The sequence below is a fragment of the Pelodiscus sinensis genome, chromosome 3, assembly GCF_049634645.1.
Source record: "Pelodiscus sinensis isolate JC-2024 chromosome 3, ASM4963464v1, whole genome shotgun sequence".
NCBI lineage: Eukaryota > Metazoa > Chordata > Testudines > Trionychidae > Pelodiscus > Pelodiscus sinensis.
The window spans coordinates 78,884,595-78,912,131 of record NC_134713.1 but is presented as its reverse complement, the minus strand read 5'-3'; the positions used below and the strand labels follow the sequence as shown (position 1 = coordinate 78,912,131).

At 38.9% G+C, this 27,537-nt stretch overlaps 1 protein-coding gene and 1 long non-coding RNA gene across 7 annotated transcripts in view; one reads left to right on the top strand and one right to left on the bottom strand.

The window, feature by feature from the left end:
- Positions 1 to 22,921, bottom strand: part of LOC142827513 (uncharacterized) — a 56,908-nt gene extending 33,987 nt beyond the window's left edge. For 4 of the 5 annotated variants that reach the window (XR_012902196.1, XR_012902195.1, XR_012902194.1 and 1 more), the window contains exon 1: positions 22,795 to 22,918. This is a non-coding gene — a long non-coding RNA (uncharacterized LOC142827513). Of the gene's footprint in view, positions 1 to 22,794 lie in introns of all 5 variants that reach the window. The other variant, XR_012902198.1, reaches the window with a different exon arrangement.
- The window catches only part of CDK19 (cyclin dependent kinase 19), a 189,337-nt gene extending 165,324 nt beyond the window's left edge, over positions 1 to 24,013 (top strand). For both annotated transcript variants that reach the window (XM_075923110.1, XM_075923111.1), the window contains 7 exons: positions 2,594 to 2,737; positions 2,993 to 3,062; positions 3,966 to 4,038; positions 5,749 to 5,846; positions 13,519 to 13,597; positions 17,949 to 18,203; positions 21,861 to 24,013. In XM_075923110.1, the coding sequence (XP_075779225.1) occupies positions 2,594 to 2,737; positions 2,993 to 3,062; positions 3,966 to 4,038; positions 5,749 to 5,846; positions 13,519 to 13,597; positions 17,949 to 18,203; positions 21,861 to 21,992 (851 nt within the window). In that variant the 3' untranslated portion in view covers positions 21,993 to 24,013. The remainder of the gene's footprint in view (positions 1 to 2,593; positions 2,738 to 2,992; positions 3,063 to 3,965; positions 4,039 to 5,748; positions 5,847 to 13,518; positions 13,598 to 17,948; positions 18,204 to 21,860) is intronic.
- The last annotated feature ends 3,524 nt before the right edge of the window (positions 24,014 to 27,537 follow it).

Below are 27,537 nucleotides of genomic sequence, written 5' to 3'. Positions count from 1 at the left end.
ATTTGTTTTTTAAATGTTTAATTTAAATTAGAAAATCTAATTTATATTTTTAAAAATCTGATTTTTTTAATAGTTGATTTTAATGGACTCTGCCTAGCGGTTAGGGAAATTAAGAAGTTGTAGTAATATCTGCCAAGGAATATTTTAGAGCAGGTTACACAGAAGTTAAGGATTAGCATAGAGAAAATTCTGACCTACTTGGATTGCAATTCATGATGCCTTTTCTATCTTGTAAATCTGTGATTCTATAGAAAATGAAAGTTACAGTTTATCTATAATTTAATAAATAGTCTGAGGATATTTTTATAATATCTTGACATTTTGAAGGGAATCCAGCAAGAGGCATATGAGCTGCACATATTAAATAATATAATGACTGAAAGGCAACATAAAGTACTATCATATTGCTTAGTAATCCATTCCTTGAGCAAATGAAACATTAACCTGAAATTTTGAGTTTACAGTCTGTGTGTGTTTAAAAAAAAATAGAAGAAAAATCCACTTATTGTTGTAGCAACTTTCGTGAAGCCAGGAGGATAGAGAAATGTAGTTTCTCTGTTTAATCTATATCATAAAGACCCAGGATACTTGAAACCATCCCCCATGATACTTGAAACTAGCCTCATTCATAGGCTAATTCGTGAGGCTTCCAAAGTTTAACATGCCATACTGGAGCAGGTTTTCCAGCTCATTTTTGTCTCCAGAAGATGACTAGTTGAATATTATACATTGAGTGAAAGAAGTTAAACATCTCATGTAAGACTGAATGATTAAGTCTTTTCACTTGACTGTTATTATGTAAATACCGGGCTGCCCATGCTGCAGAAGGAGATAAAATCTTTAGAACAAAATATGTTAATTTCACACAATTATCTCTAACAATAAAATCAAAGCAAGACAACATCTGAGAATATTACCTAAATATGTATAGAAGTAATGGGATGAAATTAAGCTGATCATCATGAAAATGTCTGATAAGAGGTTGACTTGTAAAATGATGTTTCTCAAAGAAAGTGGAGAAATTTGGGATACTGAAAATTAACTGGAAAAAATAACACAAAGGCTGTGTCTACACTGGCATGAATTTCCGGAAATGCTTAAAACGGAATACTATTCCGTTTTCAGTTTTTCCAGAAAAGGAGCATCTACATTGGCAGGCTGCTTTTCCGGAAAAGCCCTTTTTCCAGAAAAGCGTCTGTGGCCAATGTAGACGCGCTTTTCCGGAAAAGACTACTGGTCTGTCTACACTGGCCCTTTTCCGGAACAGTGTTCTGGAATAAGGACTTATGCCCGAGCGGGAGCAGAATAGTTTTTCCGGAATAGCGGCTGATTTTGTACAGTAGAGCCTCGTTGCTTTTCCGGAAATTCAAGGGCCAGTGTAGACAGCTCGCAGCTTATTCCGGAAAAGCGGCTGATTTTCCGGAATAAGTGGCCCAGTGTAGACACAGCCACAGGATACTTATGAGAGTCATTGACAAGAAGTATTGTTGCATGGCCTAGATGATCTAACACTGTTTCATTATCTGTGACTTCTATAATTCTATAGGAAAATTGTTTTTCCTTTTTAAAGGGATCAGATACTCTTTAAGAATGTAGTCCACACAACATAGATGAAATTTTATTTTTTATCTTTTGATTCTATGAGCTTGAGTCTCTCTCATTAAAAATTATTTTTCTGGTGGTGCATAATTCAGCAGCCAGTATTTTTTCTGCACCCTTAAGCTCTTTGCTGGACTATTTTACATTTTAAGGGTGCTCAGCATTATGCAACTGTTGTAATACAGAACTCTATGATTGCTGTTAGTGGAGTTAGATCACACATAATCTATAGATTTATGTAATGCAAGTGAAACTGCTATTTAGGTAGATTTTATTTTGAATAGCATGTTAAGGTAACAGAACACAAAATCTTTTTGTATCAAATAAATGTTACTAGAATTTGCTTTCACTCAACTGATCTATTGTGCTGTTCATTAATGCACTTGCTATCAAGCTACTATAGATTACACTGTTGTTAAGTGGTTCCAGTATGCATTACCGTGCATGTATGAGTCTTTTTAATTGGTTGAGAGAGCTGTATTCTGTGTTCTTCTTTAGCTAAAATTTGGATCTTGCTCTTTTCATTTTATCTAATCTGCACTGCTTACCCAGACACATAAACTGTTATAATTTTTCCTTATCAGTATATTTGATTGTGTTGAAGGAACTGCATTCGAGAATCTATTAGAGATCTTATTTCAGTCTGTTCTTTTTGGAGAAATATGTTCTGGTTTTGATAATTACTTGAATGTCTTGAAGATTAAATTACCAGCAGAGATTGGGAGGGCTTCTGCTATAACTGAATATATTGCTATGCTGTATTAGATTGCCAAAGTCCAACTTCAGATAGAATATAGAAGAGTGTTTGTTAGATTTTGCTTGTAACCTAAAAAGTGGTGATGCAGTTATTCCATTTCTTGTGTGTGAAGTTACTGCATGTTTTAAATTATTGTAATGAATTTCCATGTGAGGTATTGTTTATGTACTGTGTAAAATAGAAATCAGGCTGATGGAATATGGTCAATTCACATGAATTATCTTCCGTCTTTTCTAGATATATGGGCAATTGGGTGTATATTTGCTGAGCTATTGACTTCAGAACCTATTTTTCACTGTCGTCAGGAAGACATCAAAACAAGCAATCCTTTTCATCACGATCAGCTAGATCGCATTTTTAGTGTAATGGGATTCCCAGCAGGTAATTTACGTTCAATAAAAGGTCATGAATAAACTCTTTGAGTTGGGTTTTGGCTTAAAGGAAATTACTAGCTCAATAGCTTTATGAAAGCTGGCAGTATGATGGATGTGGAGTCTCTGCCCAAGAAAGTAGTGGGACTTGTGGCATAACAATATGGAACAACTAACATAAAATGTCAGACAAATATTACAATGTATGTACATCATATTACTTAATCTGCACTTTAAACTGTCTAATCGCTTTATCTATTCCAAGATAAAGACTGGGAAGACATAAGGAAGATGCCAGAATATCCCACACTTCAAAAAGACTTTAGGAGAACAACGTAAGTGATTATACAACAGAAAGCCATTAATAACTGCTTGTAATAGATATACAGAACTCAGCGCTAGAGATCAGTTTAAATAATCTTATTCCAAAGTCAATACAAGACAGAATATTAGTTGGATTTTAAAAGAATGCTCGTGTCCATCTTTTAATGTTGGCATGAAGTTTTCTTGAGTAAGTCAGATTGTCCACTGCACTGGTAGACAAGGAAGGGAAATAGTGCAAGGAGCAACACAATCCAGAGCAAGGTACAGGCCGGGGTCCAGGAAATTAAGCACTGTTTTCAGCTCTGCCCTGGACTTTCTGGGTTACCTTTAGCACGCCTCTTGATGCCTCTGTGCATCGGTTTATATAAGACGAACCTTCTATGTCTGATTACTGTTAAAGTGAATGTTTGAGCTGAGGAAGTGCAAAGACTTCATATGGCTCATGGCTCATGTTGGAAAAGGGGACAAAATTGTTTCTCTGCCAACTGAAGGGAATGGTTGCCACGGATTCTCAAATGGCAAATGATAATGCAGTGGCTACACTGTTGGAGCCATTGTGCCTATCTGGTAGAATAGCTCCTAGTAGGATAGTGCAACTCTGCCCTCTCCACAGCATTTCTTACGGCTATGTGCTACTAACAAGACCTCAGCCATGTACCATCAAAATGGTGCATTTCATTGTACTACTGTACAAGCAGTTTAGAAAATACTGAATACTGAAATACTGAAAAGCAGGGACAAACATTCACACTTCAGAAATAGTGTGTATTGCAAGATACATATAAAATATTATTTCTGTTAACAAATTTAATACAAAATGTGTCCTTTGAACTACTATGCACTTTCTCTATTGCTTTGTGCAGTGCCATAAGCCTGCAATATGCTGTTTTTGAAATGTGTTTACAATTTTTCAGGTATGCCAATAGTAGCCTCATAAAATACATGGAGAAACACAAAGTCAAGCCTGACAGTAAAGTTTTTCTTTTGGTATGTACTTCACTGTGCTATTAAGGATTATTTTGCTTTGAAATATAATTGTAATATTAAAACTGTTTTATTTCTCTTTCCTGTACATTTTACATGAATTTTAAAAATATAAATGATAATTACAACCAGGACTTTCAAATTTGTTAACAAATTTGCCATTGTCTGGTATCTTTATATGTTATTAAGAAGCTTCTGCATTTCACCCCAGAATTGGCTGCTTTTCTGAGACTGGTGAAGTAATCCCTCTGCATAGTTATATCATATCTGTTTGTGAATTATGCATGTATTGGTGGGAGAGAGAGAGGGGGATCACCTGGCCTTTTAAAGGATAAATGCTCTCTTTAGTTCTTTGCTATTCAATATTAGGGATGTTAGATATTAGTTAATTGAATAGTCAAGTAACTACATTAATTTCTATCGGTTACTCGACTATTCTGTAGTCCATGGGGGTGGAGCTAGCAGCCAGTATGCTCCAGCCCCACTCCCAGAGAGCCCTCTACCACCCTGCACTGCTGCCTCTATATCAGAGGCAGCAGCACAGGGTGCCAGGTGGGAGCCAGTCTGTGAGGGGAACCAGTTTAAAAACCAGCACCCTGTGCAGACCGGCTGCCTGCCGCCCCACGCTGCTACCTCTGAAACAGAGGCAGCAGCACAGGGCGGCAGCAGCCCCTGTCCACGGTGGGAGGTACAAGCTCCCTGCGAACAGAGGCTGCTCTGCCACCCACAAAGCAGCCTTTGTCTGAGGTGATCCTGGGCCTGCTGCAGACAGAGACTGGTCTGGCAGCAGCCGGTCTACGGGGATTGGGGAGAGGGGGAGAAATGCAAGTAGTCAAGAAGATTAATCAATAAGCCTCGGATTATTGGTTAATCATATATTTGACAACTTGTTTACATCCCTATTTAATATAGAAAAGTCCAATAAAATCCTAAAAACCTTGCAAATTTACTCCAAAGCCAGTCTCTTGTGTTGGACATTTATCTGCAAGGGGCTGAGCAAATTACCTCCTTAATGTTATCATCAGTGAGAGAGAAAGATCAGGCATAAAATCTTTTGTGTCTCATTTAGGAGCAGAGTCTACCCTTGTACTACTAGTGTAGCTCATCTGCTCAGAGAATAGGCCGTAGGTGTGTACAAAATAGTAGCATAAAGACCATCTTTGCACTCTGATCTGGATGCAGCCTTTGTGTAGGCCCAGTCCCCATGCACTGAGTTACAGCTCCTTTAAAGCAGCATTTCCATAAATTGTTTACAAATAGCACCAAAGGGTAAGGCAGTGCAAAATTTTGGTCACACCCACTTTCCTCTATGCCTTTTCCCCCCACTATGCCAAAGTAGGGAGTGACATAAGAACTCTTATCCTATCTGCATGCTAGCCAGAAAATCACTCTTATATTGGGCTGATTCTTCATGCACGATTGCACTGAATTTAGAGCCACTTAATTTCACTAGTTCAAGATGGCACACACTGCACTGAAAAATCTAGCCCAGTTAGCTTTATTTATCATGTCAGCAAAACTTAGTTACAATATTTTCAGTTGATGTGCATTATAGAAGACAGAAGTGTTGCTGTGCATGAAATTCTTACTTTTGTTTCCTGAATGAGCCATTTGTAGTTTACCAGATTTTGACGTAAGTGGGGCATACAAGCCTTAGTTTGAAAAATAAGAGTTTCATAAGTTGTTTACTATTTGCAATGTTCCATTACACAGCTTCAAAAGCTTCTTACCATGGATCCTACGAAGAGAATTACCTCAGAGCAGGCTTTGCAGGATCCCTATTTCCAGGAGGATCCATTGCCTACATCAGAGTATGTCTCACGTTCTATACAATATCTTTTTTTTATTGTTAACTATTAATGTAGAGTGTATGGTGTAGAGCTTTATAGGAATACCAGTGATGTAAATCAACCAGTAGCAGAGAGAGCAGCAACTTTATACTTGCTGCACTCAGTAAAAGTAGGTAAATTGGGAAAGGGAGAAGTGATGGTTCTCAGAAAACTATTCTGAAATATTTATATAAATCTCTTGTAGACATGTCCTACGTAGACATTCAGCCAAGCTGTACATAATGTACTTAGTTCTGAACAATTACTTATCAGCCTCTCTTAACTTAGTCTACAGTCTCCCTCGGGCTGAGACCTTGAATTACGCTGGTTGAGGTAGTGTGACATGGTCAAATACATCTGCTGTTATGATAAGAATACCAAAAACACTTTCTCATATGACCTCAATCTAGTTTCTTACCATTAATTATAGACTGAGCTGGCAGCAGCATCTCACATAGTTAAGATTGCTGAACCATTTTCCATTATAACTTTACCAAACTTTAACAGTTTGGGCTGATATTTTCCATGCTGAGTCGCGTCTGCCTCTGGCTGTTTTTTATTTTCTTTTTTATTGAAAGTTTCACTTTAGCTGTATCTCTGAGAACAATGTTTAGGGAAAATATCATATTTTTCCAATAATAAAAATCCAGTTTTATATGGGACGCTCTAGTACCTCCATGTTTTGGATCAGGGACCAAAATTTGCCAAGATATTCTTCCTAGTGCCCGGGATGTGCTTTTTTGCTGTCTCCATGAAAATCTACCCAAAGCTGGCCAGGTTATAAGTATTTACAAAATTGCAATTCACAGATGCTTACTAGTAACTAGTGTTAGTTTGGCAGCTACATTCTCCAGATACACTATCTTTGTTGGGCATGCTCCATCCCAGCAGTGCCAAACTTCCTTTGCAATTGCTCTTCCCAGCTGCCAAGGAATGCAGTGGAACCAGGCATAGCAGGGACACTCACTCCTGTGTTCTCATTGCTCCCTCTGTTGGCCCTGAAATAGTAGGAGAATGAGGAAGACAGTGAGGGCTTCCACGGGTGTTTGGAAGGGAGGAGAGAGAGGTTGAGGATTCAGGAGGTGATAGGCTGAGGGGACAGAATGAAACTGTAGACACATGCCCTTCCGGAATATGAAGTAGAGCCCAAGATTTACCATTGTTGTGCCGTGAATGAGTAGTTGTGAAAATTACTGGTAAAATGTTTCAGCCGTAAGTGGCTGGTCCATATATAGAATAAGCAGGCTATTGCTGCCACTGGCTTGTTCATCATTAGCTCAAGTGGCAGAGCTCTCTGCTTATGGATCAGTTTAAATCCAGCCCTTTTCATGCTCCATGTGGCAGATCAAAATGGTTCCACGATAGAATGTTTTTTCAGTGTTCTAGAAAATTACAGCAGAAATACTTAAAGAACAAAAGAACATTTTGTTTGTCAGTCACGCCAAAGTTAGGAAATGCCAGACTTCAGGTTGCCCATGCAAGTTTAATTCAGCTCCCTTGTACACATGTTCTGCTACAGATTTTAATTACATTATTACATGCTGCTTTTCCACAGGATCCCTGCCTCATTCAGTGTTCAGGATAGGTATGTGCAGAGGCTGAACCAATATTCTGTAGAATGAGCTGCCTATAAGATCTCTGCCTTATTTGTTGTAGAAACAAAAGACAGGACTATGCAGCACTTTAAAGACTAACAAGATGACTTATTAGGTGATGAGCTTTTGTGGGCCAGACCCACTTCCTCAGATCAAATTGTGGAAGAAAATTGGCATGACCAAAGGGATACAATAAAAAAAACGAACACATATAAAACTGAGAAATCAGATTTTAGAACAGAGGGGGGATGAGGGCGGAGGTTAGTGTCTATGAGATGATATTAGGGGTGATAATTGGGGAAGCTATCTTTGTAATGGGTAAGATAATTAGCATCTTTGTTAAGGCCCATTCGTAAAGTGTCAAATAATTTGGAAGGTGTGCAGTGAAGGCGATTACAGGAAGAGAAAGGATGATTTAGGCCAGGGGTCAGCAACCTATGGCATGCATGCCATCAGTGGCACACAAGCTGATTTTCATTGGCACCTGGGCAGGAGCTCAGTCCCGCCCCTCCCCCCGCCCTGTGCATCAGGGAGCCTGCACTGCTGCTTGAGCGTCTCAGCCACCAGCACAGGCAGGGAGTTCAGCTGATTGGTGGAAAGGCAGGGCATTGTCAAGCAGCTGCTAAATGGAGCTGCTCCATGCTTGAAACAGAGTAGCGAGATAAGGTGGTGTTAATGGCTTAGATTTACAAACACCTAAGGAGACAGATAGGTGTCTAATGGGAATTGAATTTATTTTTCATTAAACTTTTAATGACAGTTAGATATCTGGGGTTTTCTGGAGTGCAAAGCAAGTTAGGCATGAATCTGCCTCTTCCAGCACCCAAATACCTCTGTATATCTGGCTCTAGAGCTTAAAAAAAAAAAAAAGCTAAAGGCTCTTTTGGGAATTGTCAACAAAAGCATAACTCACGATTTTTCCCTGTCTTACCAGAACTGGCTGAAATATGAGGACCTGTTTTCACAGAGGGGAAAAACCATGTATTAACTTATAAATTCAATTTTCATTTCAAACTGTGATAAATGTACCTATTTTTTTATTTTTTCCCCTTTTTCAAAATGTCCTACATCTTTTTTATTTCCCCCCTCTGCCAAAGAAGTTAGTGAAATTTTTCCTTTACAAAAAGACCCTCCAAAAACTGGCGCTAACTAGTTATAAAAGACTTTGAAATTTCAGTTAGTGAAAAGGCATGACATTTTTTACACAAGGAACCATTTTGACTGTGTTGACAGTTTGGGATGAGACAGTTTTGTTTTAGAAAAGAGTCCTTTCCGGCTTCCTAAAAGAAAAAAAAAAAGCTTTAAAAATTTCAACCAGCTTAGTGTTGCACTCTGAAACTCAGGTGCACCTTCAGCTCCCCTTAGTGCTACCAGGAAGTGTGTATACTCCACACCTTACAGCAGTGCATTTGCAGACCTACGCTCAGCGCAGTAGCTCATATAAAGGTAGAATAGTGATAGAGATGTAGCCGTGTTAGTCTGGTGTAGCTGAAACAAAATACAGGACTATGTAGCACTTTAAAGACTAACAAGATGGTTTATTAGATGATGAGCTTTCGTGGGCCAGACCCACTTCCTCAGATCAAATAATGGAGGAAAATAGTCACAACCATATATACCAAAGGATACAATTTAAAAGAATGAACACACATGAAAAGGACAAATCACATTACAGAACAGAAGGGGGATGTAGGGGGGGGAAGGAAGGTGAATGCCAGTGAGTTAATGATATTAGAGGTGGGGAAGGGGAAATGTCTGTGAGTTAATAGTATTAAAGGTGATAATTGGGGAAGTTATCTTTGTAATGTGTAAGATAGTTGGGGTCTTTGTTAAGTCCCGTGCGGAGAGTGTCGAATTTTAGCATGAATGCCAGTTCAGAGGATTCCCTTTCAAGTGCAGATTGAATGTCTTCTGAAGTAGGATGCAGGTTAGCAGGTCATTGAGACTGTGTCCTTTCTGGTTGAAATGACAAGCAACTGTTTTTTCTTTGTGATCCTGTCTAATGTCTGTTTTGTGGGCATTGATTCTTTGGCGAAGGGTCTGAGACGTTTGTCCAATGTACATAGCAGACGGACACTTTCGGCACATGATAGCATAGATTATATTTCTGGAGGCGCAGGAATATGTATTCTTGATCTTGGTTAGGCCCAATAATGGTGTCAGCAGAGTGAATATGTGGACAAAGCTGGCAGCGGGGTTTGTTGCAAGGGAAAGTACCAGGGTTGGTATTAGTGTGGTATGTCCTGTGGTTGTTGGTAAGAATCATCTTGAGGTTAGGTGGTTGTCTATAGGAGACTATGGGTCTGTCTCCCAGAGCTTCTTGGAGTTTAGTGTCCTGTTCCAGTATAGGCTGTAATCTATTGATAATATGTTGGACAGGTATAAGTTGGGAGCTGTAGGTGATGACAAGTGGTGTTCTATTGTTGGTTTTCTTGGGTCTGTCTTGTAGTAGATGGTTTCTAGGTATTCGTTTGGCTCTTTCAATTTGCTTTTTTATTTCTCCAGGTGGGTAGTTGAGGTTTATAAATGCTTGGTAGAGATCCTGAAGTTTCTGGTCTCTGTCTGTGGGATTAGAGCAGATGCGGTTGTATCGAAGGGCTTGGCTATAGATGATGGATCGTATGGTGTGTGCTGGATGTAAAGGTAGTGTGTGCCTGTCTTCTTGAGCTGCAACTTGCACTTCCAGCTGTAGTGTAGATGTACATTTGTGGGCTTACCTGAGCTCACTCAAGAAGTTGTGATGGAGCCAAGAATTAAGCCTGTGTATCCCAAAGTAAGAAAGAAAAAGATTCTTTCAACAGAATTTTTGTGGAGTGTTGCAGATATCTAAACCTCTGATCCTAATGTTTTTTTAAAATCCTGTGTTAATAAAATGGTAAGATCTGCATCTTTATTTATTAATGAAGCTGCTGTAAGTAGAACTATTACTGATTTTAAAAAGTATCAACAGCACACAGACCTGTAAACAGAAGAGAATAAGTTAAATCTCAGAACACCTCTTTGGAAAAGTTGCTGAGTTGCTCGTTTTAGGCAGCTGAATGATACCCTGGCCTAGAGAATTAGCTTCTGTTCTTGATTCTGCCAGGACGTTCCTATGTGCTGATGGGCAAGTCACTAACACCAAACTTTTCACAGTTGTCCACTAATTGTTTAATCCTCACTTAATGGGTGCCCAGCTTGAGATCCTGGGTTCTGATTTGCAAATGAGCTGAGTACTCAGAAATGCAACTGATGTCAGTGAGAGCTGATTTGAACATATAAACTCTATACACATGCCACTGGATCTCAAGTTGAGCAAATTCAGTGGACACTCAATAGTTTTGGCCTTAATACCTTGTGTCTCAGTTCCCCAGCTGATGGTAATGCTACCCTACCTTACAGGGGTGTTATACATATAATGAATTAATTTTTGTGAAGTATTCCTATGCCATAGGGATGAGCAGCATGGAAAAGTTCACAAGGAAATTAATAATTCTGTATTCCACACAGGAACTGGATGGTGTAATTGGATGGTGTAAATTACTCAGTGAAGAAGATAAAAATAAATATGAATGTCTGTCCATTCAAAGAGTGCTATCCATCCCATATACTTAGTGAGACAGGTGTAATGTGATAAAAATGGCATATGATCAAGTAATTAATATGTGTGTGCTGGGGCATGGCCACCGTTATTGTTCAATAGCCTAACATTTGAGTGCTTGTCTTCCCAACCTCAGCATTCTTTCAACATAGTGGGTTTTGTATACATTTATTTAATTGTGCCAACATGGTGTTGGGAGTTTTTCAGCCAGAAAGGCAATAAGAACCCTGTCCAGAAAACTTTATTATCCAAATAGAAAATATACAGATGCAGTGCAGGATGATTATTATTATTTATTATTTCATAGTGGTAGCACCTAGGAGTTCCAGTCATGGACTATAACCCCAATGTATAAAAAAGAGATCCCTGCCATGAAGAGCTTACAATGCAACCAAAGTCTGTGAGGGTATGTCTACACTACCCTCCTAATTCCACGAGGAGTACAGCTAGTTCGGATTAGAAGCCTAATCCGAACTAGCTACTCCGTGCCGCGTGTAGCCGCGCGGCACGGGGTTCGAACTGCCGGCATTTAAAAATGGCGCCGGCTGGCTTTATGCAAATGAAGCCCGGGAAATTCAAATCCCGGGCTTCATTTGCAATTGCGGTATGCCTACATTACCCTCCTATTTCGAATTAGGAGGGTAGTGTAGACATACCCTGAGTGATCAAGCAATGACATTGATCTCAAGTCTTGCTAGTCCTATGATATTTGTTTAGAGTTTGAAAAATATTTATTCTTTTGTTAACGATTAATTTGAGGAGAGTTGTAGGAATTAAAGGATTCTGTTATGGTTGCAGGGCAAGCTGCACATTTAGACTTCTTTTAGTCCTTCTCAAGTGGATACCTCTCTTGGGGAAGCAAGGGATCCTATAATCCTTAGACAGGATCTCTGGGGTGCAGGTTCTCTGTTCACCAACTTTTATAACACAGTAGGCTCCACTGTATTTGGTGTCTGTATGCCCTTTTCTTCGGGGAGACTATTACAATTACGAGGATCCAAATAAAGTGACTTAAAACACCTTCTTCAAGGCAAAGTTTTGTTAATTCACCTAAAGATGCATAATAATTAACACAAAAGATTAAAACAAAGAGGCCTGTTGTCTGGGCCCTTCTTTTCTTTTAAGGTTTGGGTAAGTTTTATTTACCCCAAAGACTCATTCTCCTGAGTTTGGAAAGAGAGATAGCCCTGCAAAGTTCTCTTTGTCAGGCAGATATCCATCTCCAGCAACTGTTGCCCATTCAACCCCCCATCTTTCCTAGGTTGGGCTTTTTATTGGATTAGTGTCCCCACTGATCCTAGACATTGCTAGCCAGGTTGGAGCCAAGGACTGGGCATTTCCATGTAATAGTTCCCTTTGTGTTCTCTTAATAACCCTTGGTATCCTCCCTGAAGGTATTGTTTGTTTTCTGTGTATTCCCCCGCCCCCCCAACAGCTTCTTTTGATTTCACTCCATGCAGCCAGACAAGCAGGTAAACTGAGGAATGTGCAATATTCATACAGCCATTCCCCCCACCCCCACTTTCCACAACCTCCTAAAAGAATAGAATGCTTAAAAAGGAACTTCCAGTGGAGGCATGATAGACAGGGAATGGATTCCAGAAGTAGGAGCCCTCATATAAGAAAGTACATGTTTTTCCTAGAGTAGGAAAAAAAAGAATTTAAACAAAATCTAATTTGCCATAATGATTTGCAACCCCACTTAACAATTAGCATAGGCCTAGGTTAACTCTTTTAATATCATGTTAAGTTGACTGTGTTGTAACACAGCTTCCTTCCTCTAAGATTCCACTCAATGACAAGAATTGCTGAAATTAAAATTGGTACATAATATTATCTGCTAATGTGCCTTTTCTCTCTGATACTGGTCTACGTCTACCTGGATTACAACAGCTGGAAACTTGATTTTAAAAGTATTAACCAGTGTGTATACTAAATACTAATTGGTATTTCAAATCATGTTAGCTGACTCAGTCTAAAGGCCCCAGATACTGACTTACTCCAATTCTCTAGAGATGAATAGCTAATACATTTAGGCCGGGCATGATACAAAAGCCATTGAAGTCAGTGGAAAGACTCCCATGACATTAATGGGCATTGGATCAAGCCCTCAAACCACTGTACCAATCAACTCCCAATTGACTTCTGTAAGACTTCTATTTGATTCACATATTAAAGTGAACAAATGCAGTGGTGGCACAGCAAATAATTGTGCTGTCATTTGTGCTCACTCACTTCTGCTATAATTCTAGAGGAAGGCAGCTTGACAACAGCAAATATAACAGAAGTCAAAATCAGTATATATCTACCAGTAGCTATATATCGGTAAGGTGTCTGTACGGTTTCACTTAGTAATTTGGAGTAAAAGTATATGAAATATTAAAAGAAAAAGCCCTGACATATACATAAGATTAAATAAATGAATGTCAGAAGTATGTATGTTTAGTGTGTCTTTGATTTGCTGTTTGATATATTTCAGTGTATTTGCTGGTTGCCAGATTCCTTATCCAAAACGAGAATTCCTCAATGAGGATGAACCTGAAGAGAAAGGAGATAAGGTACAGTAAAGGACACTTCTATTGCAAAATGTGAGAAAAAAGTTGTGATGCTACAAAGGGAAACTAACAGATCATGGAATCTTATCCAGGAATGTGTTTTGAAGCCGAGACTGTCCCAAAATTTTAACAGTACGTTAGAAAGTTTCACATTAATACATGGTAAATTATAGTAAATAAAATTGTTTGTATTTTTCCTACGCTTGGAAATTTATAGCAACTCAGACATCTTTATTTTTATGACATTACTATATGGGCAAAAACCCTAATGTGGACACAGTTATACTAGAAAGTCAGTGCTTTTGTTTGTTGTCATGGGCTGAACTGCATTTGTGCTTGTTCTGCGAGTCTCTATGTGGGTGTTCATGCCACCTTCGAATTGGCCACCAGCTACAGCAGCCCATGTTTTGTCAACTGTGCTGTCATTGCTACAGAGCAAGATGTGCCTTGCAGTCCCTCTCAAGTGCAAACTTCAGCTGACAGGTTTCACTACCTTCACCTCTCTTTGTGTGGAACCACACCATTCTATTGTGAAGTAGGTATGTGAAAGGTAAACCAGTTAACTGGCAATCCGCAGTGACCAGCAGCTAATTAAAGCGACTCAGAACAGCTCCTTCCAAAACGGTGTATTGTCAGTTCACCCAAAATAACAAAAGTGTGTGTGTATCTGACTTTAATTGGACTTAATCCTTTCTGTACAAGTTTAGGAATGTTCTACTCAATCTAGATAACTTCACCTCTGGGCTGGGAGAGAGAGAGACTATGTTGCTGCATTCTCTGCCACATTCAAAGTGTCTCACCTCTGGCACCTGCTAGCAGTTCCCCATCCCTTCCTTTCTCTACCCCGCACACTTTGAATTGTTTATGGTTCTTTCTCTGGCTTTGGCAAAGCAGTGTATCACTTTTATCTGGCACATGGGAAAAACATCTAAATTTAATTGCCCAGCCATTGTCCCTCTGAAGTGTTTACCCAGAACTTAGCTCTGACCATTGTTTTAGTCCCTGCTTGCTCTTCCTTACAAGCCCTTCTAAATTCAATACCATATAGTCACACAGAATAATATCAGGTAGGTAAACTAAGATATATATAATATTCAGAACAAAATAACAAACAGTTATAGCCCTCATTCTCCACACTGATATAACTTCACTTGGATAAATAGTGAAAAATTGTAATGGCAGAAACACTCTTTTGCTGATCTGAACTGCCATCTGCACTCACAGAGTTGCCACAATAGCAATACTGGCAAACTTTTCTAATGTAGACTAGGCCTGAAACTCTTTCAAAAGCAATAGGAACAATAGCTGCACTACACAGGTATCTCAAACCAGCTAGGTAAACTACATGCCTCACCTGTCCAAAGCCAGAAAAAAATGGAATTAATAACCCACACCCTCTACTGAGAGACAGATCATTAGGTCCGGTTGTGCGAGTTCTCACTTTTTGTTTTTCATGTAGTCCAGGTTTTAGTTTGGCAGCTGTGGGGTTTGTAGTGAAAATCGCTCGGGTCACACCAAAGCACCAATGTCCAAAAATCACCAAATGTCAAATAAATAATTGGGGGGGGGGGGAGGAGACATTCAGTATTGTGACACAAATTAGATCTTAACAGTGGCAGTTCATTTGGATCTTTAATACTGGTTTGATGTACCTCTGTGAGATAAATAATTACTTTTTTTTAAAAAGTTAAACTTCATTAACTTTTAAAAAAACTGTAACAAGTTAGCTTATTGATCCTTCCAAATTAGAATCTTGTGTATGATTGTGTATGACAAATACAGGCAGTAGGATATATTTTTTTACTTCAGCAGACAAGGAAAAAGAGAGCCATAAGGTCTCTATGTAGATGCGAGACAGTATGAGTCTTTGTACAGTCTGAAATAAGTACATTCTTGCAAATTTCATCTGGCATGTAACTTGTGACGTGGTCGTGATGAATGGTAATCGATGTATACTTCAGTTTGAGGAAGCTAAATAGCTTGTGAATAGTCTTCCAAGAAGTTTGTGCTGAAAGCAAATGATTGCAATGACTTATGGGAAGTGAATTTATGTAAGCTTTTCATCAAGGTTTACCACATCTAAACTATGATAAATTGTATGGTTAAGCAGAGCCCTCACTCCCAGGACCCTGGGAGAACTGGAGTGTTATATTTTATAAAGTTTTAAGGAATCTATCAAAAAGTGCTCAAATATTTTGAGCAACATTTTAGGACTAGTTTATACTATGCGCATTCTCTCCCTTGCCCCCCAATGATCTAAGTTATGCAACTTCAGTTACGCAAATAGCATAGCTGAAGTCAACATACTTACCATAGAGTCTTCTATGCAGCAAGGTCAGCAGAGCCTGCTCTCCTGTCAACTCCGGCTACTCTTCTTGTCATGGTGGAGTCAACAGGGGAGGGCTCGGAAGTCGATTTATCGTGTCCAAGCAGATGTGATAAATCGGCTGCCATTGGATCGATCACTGAAGCATTAATCCACCATATAGTGAGGACAAGCCTTTAGAGTTTTTTTATTAGCTGGTGAAACTTAGACTGCAGTTAAGATGTGTTTTTGTTTATCTTCAGATAAAGTTTATATCTTATGTGAACAACATGTAAAAATGGTCACTATTTCAGTCCCATTGGCTGCATGGATGCTTGGTATTAAGAGCCTTCTTCAGTGCTAGATGATTCTGTTTCCTTACAGCTGAATATCTGTGGAACTCCTGCTTATAACACTCCAGGCTCCATTCTTTCAAGTCCTTATGTTTCTGCTCCCAGATCAGCAGTCTCCTTTGCTCTGCAGCTCCCACTCTCTGCACCCATATGTTCTGCTATTTTCTCTCTGATTTCTGGCTCTTTCCCCTTTCTTTTATTTGCAATCAGGTCCTGCTGCCTCTTTCAGTTATCTTGCTTTTTTCTCCCTGCCACCAGATCCTTCTTTCATCCCTTTCACTGCCAGAAAATGACAGTCTTCTACTCTGTCTGCTCTAACAAACCTCTCTTCCTCCTGCCACTACTAAGGATGTTAAGCAATAGTCGACTATTTGATAAACAAATGCTAATTGACTAGTAAATTCCCCCCCCCCTGCTGCCTCTACAGGCAGCAAGGGGGGGGGGAGGAAGAGGGGATACTTCCTGTACCCAAGCTCCATGTGGCGCTGCCACTTTAAAATGCTGTGGCAACTTTTCAAAGGGGCAGAGCTGCACAGCTGATCCCAGGATCAGGTGTGTGGCACTGCCTCTTTGAACACCACCTTGGCATTTCAAAGCAGCACTGCAAGGAGCTGTCCCTGGGCTCTAAACGGCACTGCCCTTTTAAAGGTCAGTGTCGCATGGAGCCCTGGGTTAGCTCTGTGCCTCGGTGTTTCAAAGTGACAGTGACACGTGGAGCCCGGGGTCAGATGGGGACTCCCCAGCTGATCCCGGGCTCCATGCAGCATTTCAAAGCTGGTATGCTGCATGCAGCCCAGAGTCTGAGAGACTTCCTGTTGGCCCTGGGCTGCACGTGAGTTCTGCATTCCTCCAGCAGGGGCTCTTGTACATTTCAAAGGAGGAATGTGAAGTGCCTATTGACTAACTGAGTAGTAAATTAACCGATATTCAAAGGAGGAATGTGGAAGTGCCTATTGACTAGTCCAGTGCATCTCAACCTCTTTTAATAAAGTATCCCTCTTTTAAAAAAAAAATGACAAGTACCCCCAGTACCTACAGTTTTCAGACACACATTTTTTTTCTACCATTGCAACACATTTGTTTAAACAACTTAATCGTAGCTGGGTGAGCAATGAAATTTTTGGGTGTGTAAACTACAAAAATAATAAAACGCTGTAAAACTTAAAACAAAAATTCAGTTTTCTCCAAATTTCAGTTATGTTGATGTACCCCTGAGGCTTCTCTCGAGTTTCCCTAAGAGTACTCATACCACTGATTGAGAAACACTGGACTAATCGACTAGTAGATTAACTGATTTGTAGTAGTTCCTTCCATTCCTTCTCACTATTAAGCAGCTTATGTTCAGCAGGCAACGCATAGGAGTTGTTAGATTGTCATTCAAACTACTTTTTTTCTCTTAACACACTTTCTTTTTTAAAATGAACCATAAACAATTTTATTTTATTCTGAAATTTCAAATCCGAAATGTTTATGTATCTTGAAATTCACCCATCTCTTCTCAGTTCACAAATATCTATCTGCAGCAATAGCAGCATATTGAGGACTGATGTTTCACTTTCTTTGGCTTCCCACTGGGCTTTGTCTTGTGACTGGTTCTGAGCCCCAGTGTTCTGTAGGAGTGGCTAAAGTGTTTGTAACAGCAAACAGAAATAAATATTCCGAAAAAGTAACCATCCCCAGCTCTGCTTTTTCTTAGAATCAACAGCAGCAGAATCAGCATCAGCCACAAGCTGCACCCCAAGCAGCACCTCAGCAACAGCAGCAGCAACAGCAGAACAGTACCCAGACAAATGGGACTGCAGGAGGAGGTGGAACAGGAGGAGGAGGCACTGGGGCAGGACTCCAGCACAGCCAGGACTCCAGCCTCAATCAGGTGCCTCCAAATAAGAAACCACGCATAGGGCCTTCAGGCACTAACTCAGGCGGGCCTGTCATGCCTACAGATTATCAGGTACAGACTTTGATTGTTATTACTTTTGTTGGCTGTAGGAGTAAGGGGGAGTCAACTGAAGAAATTTCTTATTTTACAGTGAATTATTTCCACAGAATAAATGCACTTTAAGTGAAGTTTATTATAGTGGAATGATGCTTGCTCTAATATATTAGTACAATAGGGGACTTAATTCAACTTCAATTTAGAAAACATTTCACTGTATCAAGTTCATTGTAGATGGATTTCACTCTTTGGTATTTAGGTTTCAAGAGTGTTTCTTTTGTTCTTAGAATTTTAATATTCTTCTAAAACACATGCATAACTTCAGGCATGTGAGTAACCCCACTGAAGTCAGTGGGACGGTTTTCACATGCTGAAGTGATTTCCTGGATTTGACTCCCACACCCTTCCTCCTGACTACTGTCCAGAGCACCAGGGCTGGTGGCTCAGCAGCTGTGCTGCCCAGCCAGAGCTGTAGCCACGCTGCCCAGAACATCAGGGCTGGTGGCACCATGACCACACCACCCAGAAGCTGGGGGAGCTGAGGCTGCAGAAGAAGGGAGGCAGAAGAGAAGACGGACCAGTTGCTAGCCACGCTGCCCGCGAGTTGAGCAAGGCTGTCCAGACCCCACAGGAGCTTGGGGGCCGGACTAAAGGGTCTGAAGACCAGATGTGGGCCATGGGCCGCAGTCTGCCCACTCTGCTCTCTAGCATAGTTCATTATGCTTCATGATTAAGCAGACACCTCTAAAGTGCTTCCTGTGAATAAATTTAACTGGGAGTGTTCAAATGAGAGGTTTGCGGGGTTATTTGCATTAAGCTGGTCTGTTGTTTCCCACTCTCAGTATGCTCTAACTACAGCAGTGTTAGACTATAGTCAGTGAAAACAATCTTTCTGTATCCTTTTTGAAGTTGCATATTTGTCTTGTTTTACTAGAATTAGAATATTTTCCCACTGAATAAGCGACAAATGCATGAATACTGGGGGAGATCACAAACATTTCAAACAAGATTGCCCAGATACATATTTTCGTTTTTTAAATACACTTGAAAACAAAGCTTTGTTTCTTATCTTGAAATATTTTTGAAAATATGCCAGAACAAGAAGAGAATGGATACCACATGAAGTTACTTTTTTTGAAATTATTCTAAACGCAATTGCTGGATACTTTTAGTAAGGGCATCACCTTAATAAAAACTCATATCAACCCTTTTTAAACCTTTGTTTTTCCTCTAAAGCTGTTTTTTACTTTCTTAATTCACCAACCCCTCCTCTCCATTTCTAGTTTTCTTTCTTCAGAGTCATTTAATAGTAAGAACTCAGTCAGATTTCTTTCTTGAAAAGTTCCAGTTATTTGAGGTCTGGGAAAATCCCTATTTATGTCTAGCTTGTTCCGGCAACATTTTGAGAATTTTTGTGCTGCATTTGATTTTATTATTGATTCTGGGATATTTCAGAATATCTTGCCGTTCTAGGCAAGCTTCTCCATTACAGGATTTTTTGAAAAATTAAATATAGCTCTTTTGTTTGTTTTTTTGCAGGGCTTTTAGCCATTTGTTTTAGTGATCCTTCCCCTCCAGGCTTTATTTTGACCTCCTGTGCTGTTAATTTTTTGCATGTTTCCATTAACTCAGCAGTTAGTGTAATCTGATTATTCTTTTTAACACTTTTATTTGGCTAGTGCACCTTCTCTCTCTCCATTCTAACTGACTGTCTTAGATCCAGAATGGAATGTCTGCAATTTGTCCAAGCTTGGAGTTAAAACAGATTTTTTTTTCCGTTTTTTTTTTCTTTGGTGGAACTAAAGTAAGCATAACCTAGTTAAATGCATTGTTAGTCTAATGGCATTAATCTTCCTCTGTTAGATTTAATTTTAAATTAGAAGGAAAAAATGTTTTACTTTGGGGCTCACTTATCTTCTGAATTTAAATCCGTGGTAATCAATTGTTTATATTATTTAATCAGAGTCACTCTTCATTATTTTTAAGAATGACAACTGTAATTTTTTGTTTGCTTCTATGCACAGGCTTGTTTTTCTGACCCTTTCTTTGTTTCAGCACTCTACCCAGGTTCTTTATTCATCTTCTTAGTGGAGTCTTGATTTAAGGTTTATCACAACTGGTGACAGAGCATTTATTTTTGTTCTTTGTTGGATGCTGCCTGAACGTTAAAAGTTACAGAATCAGAGTTTTGTAAAACTAAACTCAGAGGGTACACAGGCATTTATTTGGTTTGAAAGCCAGATTTGATCACTTACACAGGACCATGATATATTTTACATGAAAAGAGCTAGGTATATTTTATACAATGTATATTATATGATATGTTACATTCTACCAGGTTTAACTTTTTATTGACAAGGAAACTGGAAGGAATGAACAGACTGAGTCACTATTTTATTGTGACTCTACAAAATACTGTACAGAGTCAAGTACAATATTTTGAAATTCTTAAAGTAGCTGATGTTTCTCCATTTTTCTGTAAAAAGTATTAAGAGTAATGAATAATAAAAAAAATTTCTGTTACAGGTTGCAAAACCTGGTTTCACAAGTTTGGCAATTTAAAGAACAAATTCACAGAATTAAATATTAGATTTTTCAGATATGCACTCAACGGCATCTCTGTAATGTCTTTGTTTTTAGTAGATGGAGCATCAGAATACGAATCAAGACTGGTTTTATTGGAATTTATCAACAAGTCTCTCCCCAGTCAGATGTTGGGCTTTCTTTTAAGTAATGTCCTCACTCTCTTATTCCATCTCTTCTGAAACTGAATACATTGTCTCTCTAGCACATCTAATTCCTCCCTTCAACCTCTATCTTAGGGTATGTCTACACTACCCCGCTAGTTCGAACTAGCGGGGTAATGTAGGCATACCGCACTTGCAAATGAAGCCTGGGATTTGAATTTCCCGGGCTTCATTTGCATAAGCCGGGCGCGGCCATTTTTAAATCCCGGCTGGTTCGAACCCCGTGCCGCGCGGCTACACGCGGCACGAACTAGGTAGTTCGAACTAGGCTTCCTAGTTCGAACTACCGTTACTCATTCCACGAGGAGTAATGGTAGTTCGAACTAGGAAGCCTAGTTCAAACTACCTAGTTCGTGCCGCGTGTAGCCGCGCGGCACGGGGTTCGAACCAGCCGGGATTTTAAAATGGCCGCGCCCGGATTATGCAAATGAAGCCCGGGAAATTCAAATCCCGGGCTTCATTTGCAAGTGCGGTATGCCTACATTACCCCGCTAGTTCGAACTAGCAGGGTAGTGTAGACATACCCTCTGAGAATGGCGGTTTGGAGCTAGCAGTAATTTATATTGTTATTTAATCATTAGTGGCATATAAATAAATAAAATAGATATTAAGAATACATCATATATATCAGGTTAAGAAAAACTAAATATTAAAATTTGGGAATGGTGTCACTTACAATCCAAGACAATTTTTAGATTATTTTAACTGCTATCTTTTTACTTGCTTGTCAAACACATAGCACCATTTGAGTGCTATGTCGATAATAATTATTTAATTATCATACTGTTGGCCCTTGAAGAGTAATGTTGTTCAGTCACTTTCATCCAGCTCTTTGATTTGAATGAACCTGTTAAGAGTTGAAAAGCTCCCAGAATCATCCTTACATGCCATTTTAATTTCTTTTCCATCTTCTTTTTCTTTCAAGCACTCCAGTTCACGCCTGAGTTACCAAAGCAACATTCAGGGATCTTCTCAGACCCAGAGTACAATGGGCTATTCCACATCATCTCAACAGAGCTCTCAGTATCATCAGTCTCATCAGTCCCATCGGTACTGAGACCTAATAGACTATATTTAGAAAGGAATGGACTAAAAGGCAAAAGACTCCAGCAATATGAAGTTCCTAACAATGAGAAGAACCAAAAATGCAAACTGTGATACAAATTTAAAATTCACAATTATAAAAGGAAAACTTTATTTACTGAAGATTTTGTTTTTCAATGACACTGTTCCTTCTTTATTGCCATAAAGGAGATTCTTGTGAAGTTGCCCCCCACACTTCCCTAGCATGTGTTCCATTGTGGTTACTCTAATGAAACCGTCTGATCTGAACCCAGCACTTAACTTCTTTAACTTTTGGAATTTTTGAAGGATTCCTGGTGCACCTTTTTCATGCTGTAGTAATCGCCATAAATCTATCTTTTCAAATCTCTTTAATGGGATTTTAAAGTTTTAAAATCTTGAACTCCCAGGCTTTCAAGCTTGTATATAGTTAGTTTTATACTAGGCAAACCAGTTTAGCTATACAGGTATAATGCACCTTTTTAAAGCACTATGTTTTTTTTCACGGGATATTACTGTTTTCCTCATGGATGTCAAGAACAGCAAATTTTACTGTTCCAGAGTATTTTACTATTCTGTTTATATTATTCTAGTTTTCAGGCAAGGTCTTAGGAGGGAAAAACAAACAAACAAAAAACCAACCCAGGTCTCTGCAGCAGCTAATGTGCTTCATGGTACTGGAGTGAACACCAGACAAAAGATTGTGAATGTTTCTTAAATCTTTCTTATTGAATCCCATGCATATTATCCCCATGTTCAGAGTAGTGGTGGATAAAGCATTATTTCATACTACTTACATGAAAAGAAGATGCTTTCAGAGCGCCATCGGAACAGAGGAATGGACTGGACTGGAATGGAATGGAATGGACCGGATCATCATCTCTGGCAGGGCACCCAAATAGCCAGGAAAATATCTTTAGTGTCCTGTGATCTCAATAGAAGAGAGAATGCAGTTGAGGACTTATACTAATCCTCGTTTAAAAAAACAAAACAAAAACAGTTCTTTAATGTGTGTGGGAGCTCTATACATCTGGCGCCTCTGATGAAGTCCCCCTTTGTCGGTATCCCTGAATCAATTATCTAAATATAAAGATGATATAAATGTAAGGGATTATAAAACTAAAGCCAATAATTATCAAATTTTATGTAAGATCATCAAATTTGAGAAATTACTGTGTGTTTTGAAAGGCATGTTGAAAATTGTCCTCATTTTTCACATTTAATACGCAAATTCATTACTCTTCACATTTCTGAGATTAATTCCAGATTAGTTGTACAAGATGCGCTTGGTTGCACTGAAATGTTTCTTTTTCCCAAGAGCAAACACATTGTGATTGTGCCTAAAGACCGTAAGTGGATGGGTTACTGGCAATCTATCCCAGGTAAATAATTAGAGCTTGCAAGCATAATCGGAGGATTGTTGTCAACTTTTGGAGCCACAGTTATTTAGAGACACATAATGTATAATTTGGAGCAGCTCTGTTTTCCTTCAATATTTAGAAGTAAGGTTGACAATTCTGATTGCACTAAAACTGGAAAGACAGTCATGTACTTTAGAATGTTCCTTGCTGTATAAGCAGCACCAGTCTTTCTTTTAATTGACTTCTGGGGAAGAAGTTGAGAAAGGAGCAAATTATGTTTAAACAATGCATATTACGGACATTTACACTACACAGTGTGATATCATATTTAGTTGTGTTCTATCATGAATCCATGCAAGACTTTAGACCATTATACATTCCACACTAAAATTGTGTTAGATATTAGTCAGGTGGTAGATCTATTTGTGCTGAGGAGACTGTTTTTTCAACCCAGTTAGTCAAGAATAATTAAGTATTTTTACTGGCAGTGAGCTCCCACTAACCTTTTGATGCTTTATTTCTCTCACAAAAATGTTGTGTTTTTATGACCAGTTGAAAACCTGGTTTGGCTCCAGCAGCTGCCACAAGACTTTGCTCCATTTGCTGATGACACCAGGATTCTATGGAAAGCGACTCAAAATAGAATGGGCAAGAGGTGATAAAAACAAAATGAAGCAGTTTGAAGAAAAATATAAATTATTATTAGTACAAACCCATATTTATTAGTGATACTGCATATCCTCTGCTTCTGAGTAACTTAGAAGGAACTGATTTTAATTGTTAGTACATTTCTTTACCTGCTTGCAATGTATCTGAGCTCAAAATCTTTCCCCAGATGCAAGTCCCCACTTCTTAACAATTTCAGTGGGAGTCCCATATCTATTTGAAGGAGAGTTTGGCCCCTGCCATACAAAAGCAGCATTGGATATTCTTGTGACTGGCTTCCAATATTCGGGTTACCAGGCTCTTGACATGCTGGTTGTTGTCTCTTCTTGTCTTCATATCCCTCTGTCTCCTCAAAATAGCATTGGCTATTGTAACATAATTATCTAACATTCGTCCCCCTCCTACCTCTTTTATTCATCATCAAATTATTGATGGTGGCAGGGGGACAAATCTGCTTGTAGTTATGCTGGTCTCTAGTAGTGCCAACAAAGCTTAATCATAGTGTAGGTCCAACTATGTGTGGAGTGCAAAGATACACAGCATTATAATGTACTTTATTGATTCAATGAGCTTCCATACCCTACAATGACTGCTATCACCATTGTCTAAACTGAATAGATATTTCTGTAATTGCTAGATCTAAATTGCTTGCTATGCTTTAGCCTCTTGCAGCTTCTGTGCACGTGCAAAGCTGAGCTAACTCATTTTTGCCTTCAGAATAAAAATAGAAAGGGGAATAAATAAAAGCAGTGGTTACTGCTTAAAAATGTTTACTGTGCATGTTTGCTCGCTTTCCCTCTCTTTGTCAATTGGTGTTTGGATATTTGGCCTTTTCTGGTGAGCTGTGTGTAAATTCCAGGATGGATGGGAGCCACGGTGAGAGAAACTTGATTAGGGGTAATTTTATGAGGAAAAATGTCCTTTGTGTAATGAGAGGTTAATAGTGTAAAATAGCAATGGGCAACCTAGGCTAGTGAGTGGGATGCATGTGTGGCATTCTTTCCTTTCAGTGGGCCATATGTGCAGTAACCAAGATGGTTTCCTGAGATAGGGTAGTTTTGCTAACTGTGCTTGCATATATAGAATTTGTGGGGTGTGCTGATTGAACTGTAGCAGCGCTTTAACTGTATGCAGAGGGAGCGCACGGATCTCATAGTTTTGTGTGCAATCAGCGCGTACCTCACTTCATGTGCCCTTGCTTCACATGTATGTCACTTCAGTAGTACTGGTAGAAAGAAAACTGCAAGGATGGAAGCCAATGTAATCTGGCAAACCTGTGCATGGGCAATGCTAAACAAAATGTCTCGCAGGCCACATAAATATCCAATGGGCCATATGTGCCCCACAGACTGCAGGTTGCTCACCACTAGTGTAATATGTTATGGGAGTCCAGGACCTTGTATATTTTTTACTTGTGCAGTTTTGGTAACTGACATGTATTATTATTCACAATTTTGACCTTTCCCATAACCTTTGTGTGCCCTCAGAAAGGTATTTCACACTGGCAGCTAGAAATAGAAAGTAACATCAACTTGATTTTTTCTCATTCCTGTTCCCTTGGTGAAACAGTGGACAGTCAAATACCATCCTGCAATGTTTCTCATCTGGTTGTTGGAGAAGACAGGAGAGTGACAAATGGGATTAGCAGCATAGTCTACATTGGTGAAGTTTATGTAGCACAAACTGCACAATGAAGGAAGAAAATTGTAAAAGCTGCGAGTCCTGCACTGTATCTGTGACACTGTATCTTTTTGCGGGAGGGTGAGGGAAGATTATTCTGTAGGAGGGTGGAAGTAGCTTGAAGTACTCAAATATGTCTAATATTTTATATAAACATATTATAGCTTAGTTCCCCCTTCATAATCTTCTGTAATGGTACTTAAACACCATTAAGCAAAGAATTGTTTTAGGATTAAATGTATTGTACATAAGGCCATATGTAATCTTCTAAAAGTGTCGCCACACAAGAGCGATATGTATTACTATATGAAAAAAACCCTTAATGCACTGTTATCCTAAATATTTAGTAGTAAATTAATACTATTTAATTTTTTTAAAAATCTGTCTTGTGTAGACACTAAAAAGTATTACACAAATTGTGGACTGAAGATGTCCTTTTTAACAGCAATTTAAAGAACTTTTTATATATGTCATGTAGTATGCTTTTAAAATTGTTCTAGTTTGTATTCTATCATGTTTACTATTGGTGGAAGTGTGTCTCTTCCTCTGAATTGTTTTTATAATTTCATGCACGCATCTTTCATTTTTGTAGTTTTTATTATAGATTACTGCATATGCTCTTCATGCTGCCACAAAGCTTTGCTGTTTTAGATCTATGGTAGTGGCCACATACAGCAATACTCATGCAAATGGGTTTGCAAACACAAAACAAAATATTTGTTTCTCATTCTAGAGCCAACAGTTTACTGCTTTTAAGTTGTCCTCATGTCGCTCTTGAAATGACTGTTAAAACTAAACTATGACTTCACTGCATTTATTTTATATTCCTGGTTGTCATGAAATTGAATTGACTTTGCTTCAGTGTGAATTTTTAATACAAATAATATACATTTGTAATAACAATAAAAGGTTCAAATCAAACAGTTGTGTTGGAAAGTTGTGAACATCAGACTTTGAGTTACAAAAGAAGCAAAATGTATCCTACACTGTTGCAATTTGTAATTGTATTAAAATGTTTATGATATCGTAAACCACACAACAGTGCTTGTAAAACCTCCAGATTGGAATTACAGCCTTTAAAATACCCAGGAGGGTATTCATGTTTTGTATGTATGGAAATAGAATGAAGCTTTAAGGAAAAACAAAACAGGTAGAAGACTTGGTACTTTCTCTAAAGTGATTTAGCATGCAGCTTGGATACCACTTTTAAAAATACAAGCTACCAACCTGGTGATTTTACATGTGTCTTCTGGAAAAGCTGTGCATTTGGTGACTAAGCTCTCCCGTCTATTTTCCCTCCCCAAAAATCTCATTTCTAGGCTATCTTTGAATATAATTCTCCTAATGTCTAGGGTGACAGCATGTTAGATTGGAGAACATGAGTTAGGGAACACAGCACTGTTTTTAAGGTTGACTTTCCATGTTTTGTTAGCCTGCATAGTATAATTTCAATGAATTGGTTTTTCAGAGATGGTTGTTATATTGGCTTTTCCATAAACTCCACCCATTTGCTCCATCCCAGCTATGTGTGTGAGAATGGCTGCCATTTGCTTGCTTCTTGACTGACACTAAAAAAAAGGCTTGAATTTCTGCTATACCTTTATGACAAGAACGTACTGTACTCCTATTCACTAAGCTGTTGGCTTCTAACATGTAAAGGATTCTGATTTCTCCTCCCTCATGCATCCAAGGATTAAGTTTAACATGATACATGCAAGATATCACAGAGGTTTATTTTACTTTTTGTCTGCACTGATGATCTGCATTTCCACCGCTTAGCATCTCACCTACAATTTAAGTACATCAGAAGCAAGAAGCCTGCTAAGCAGCCAG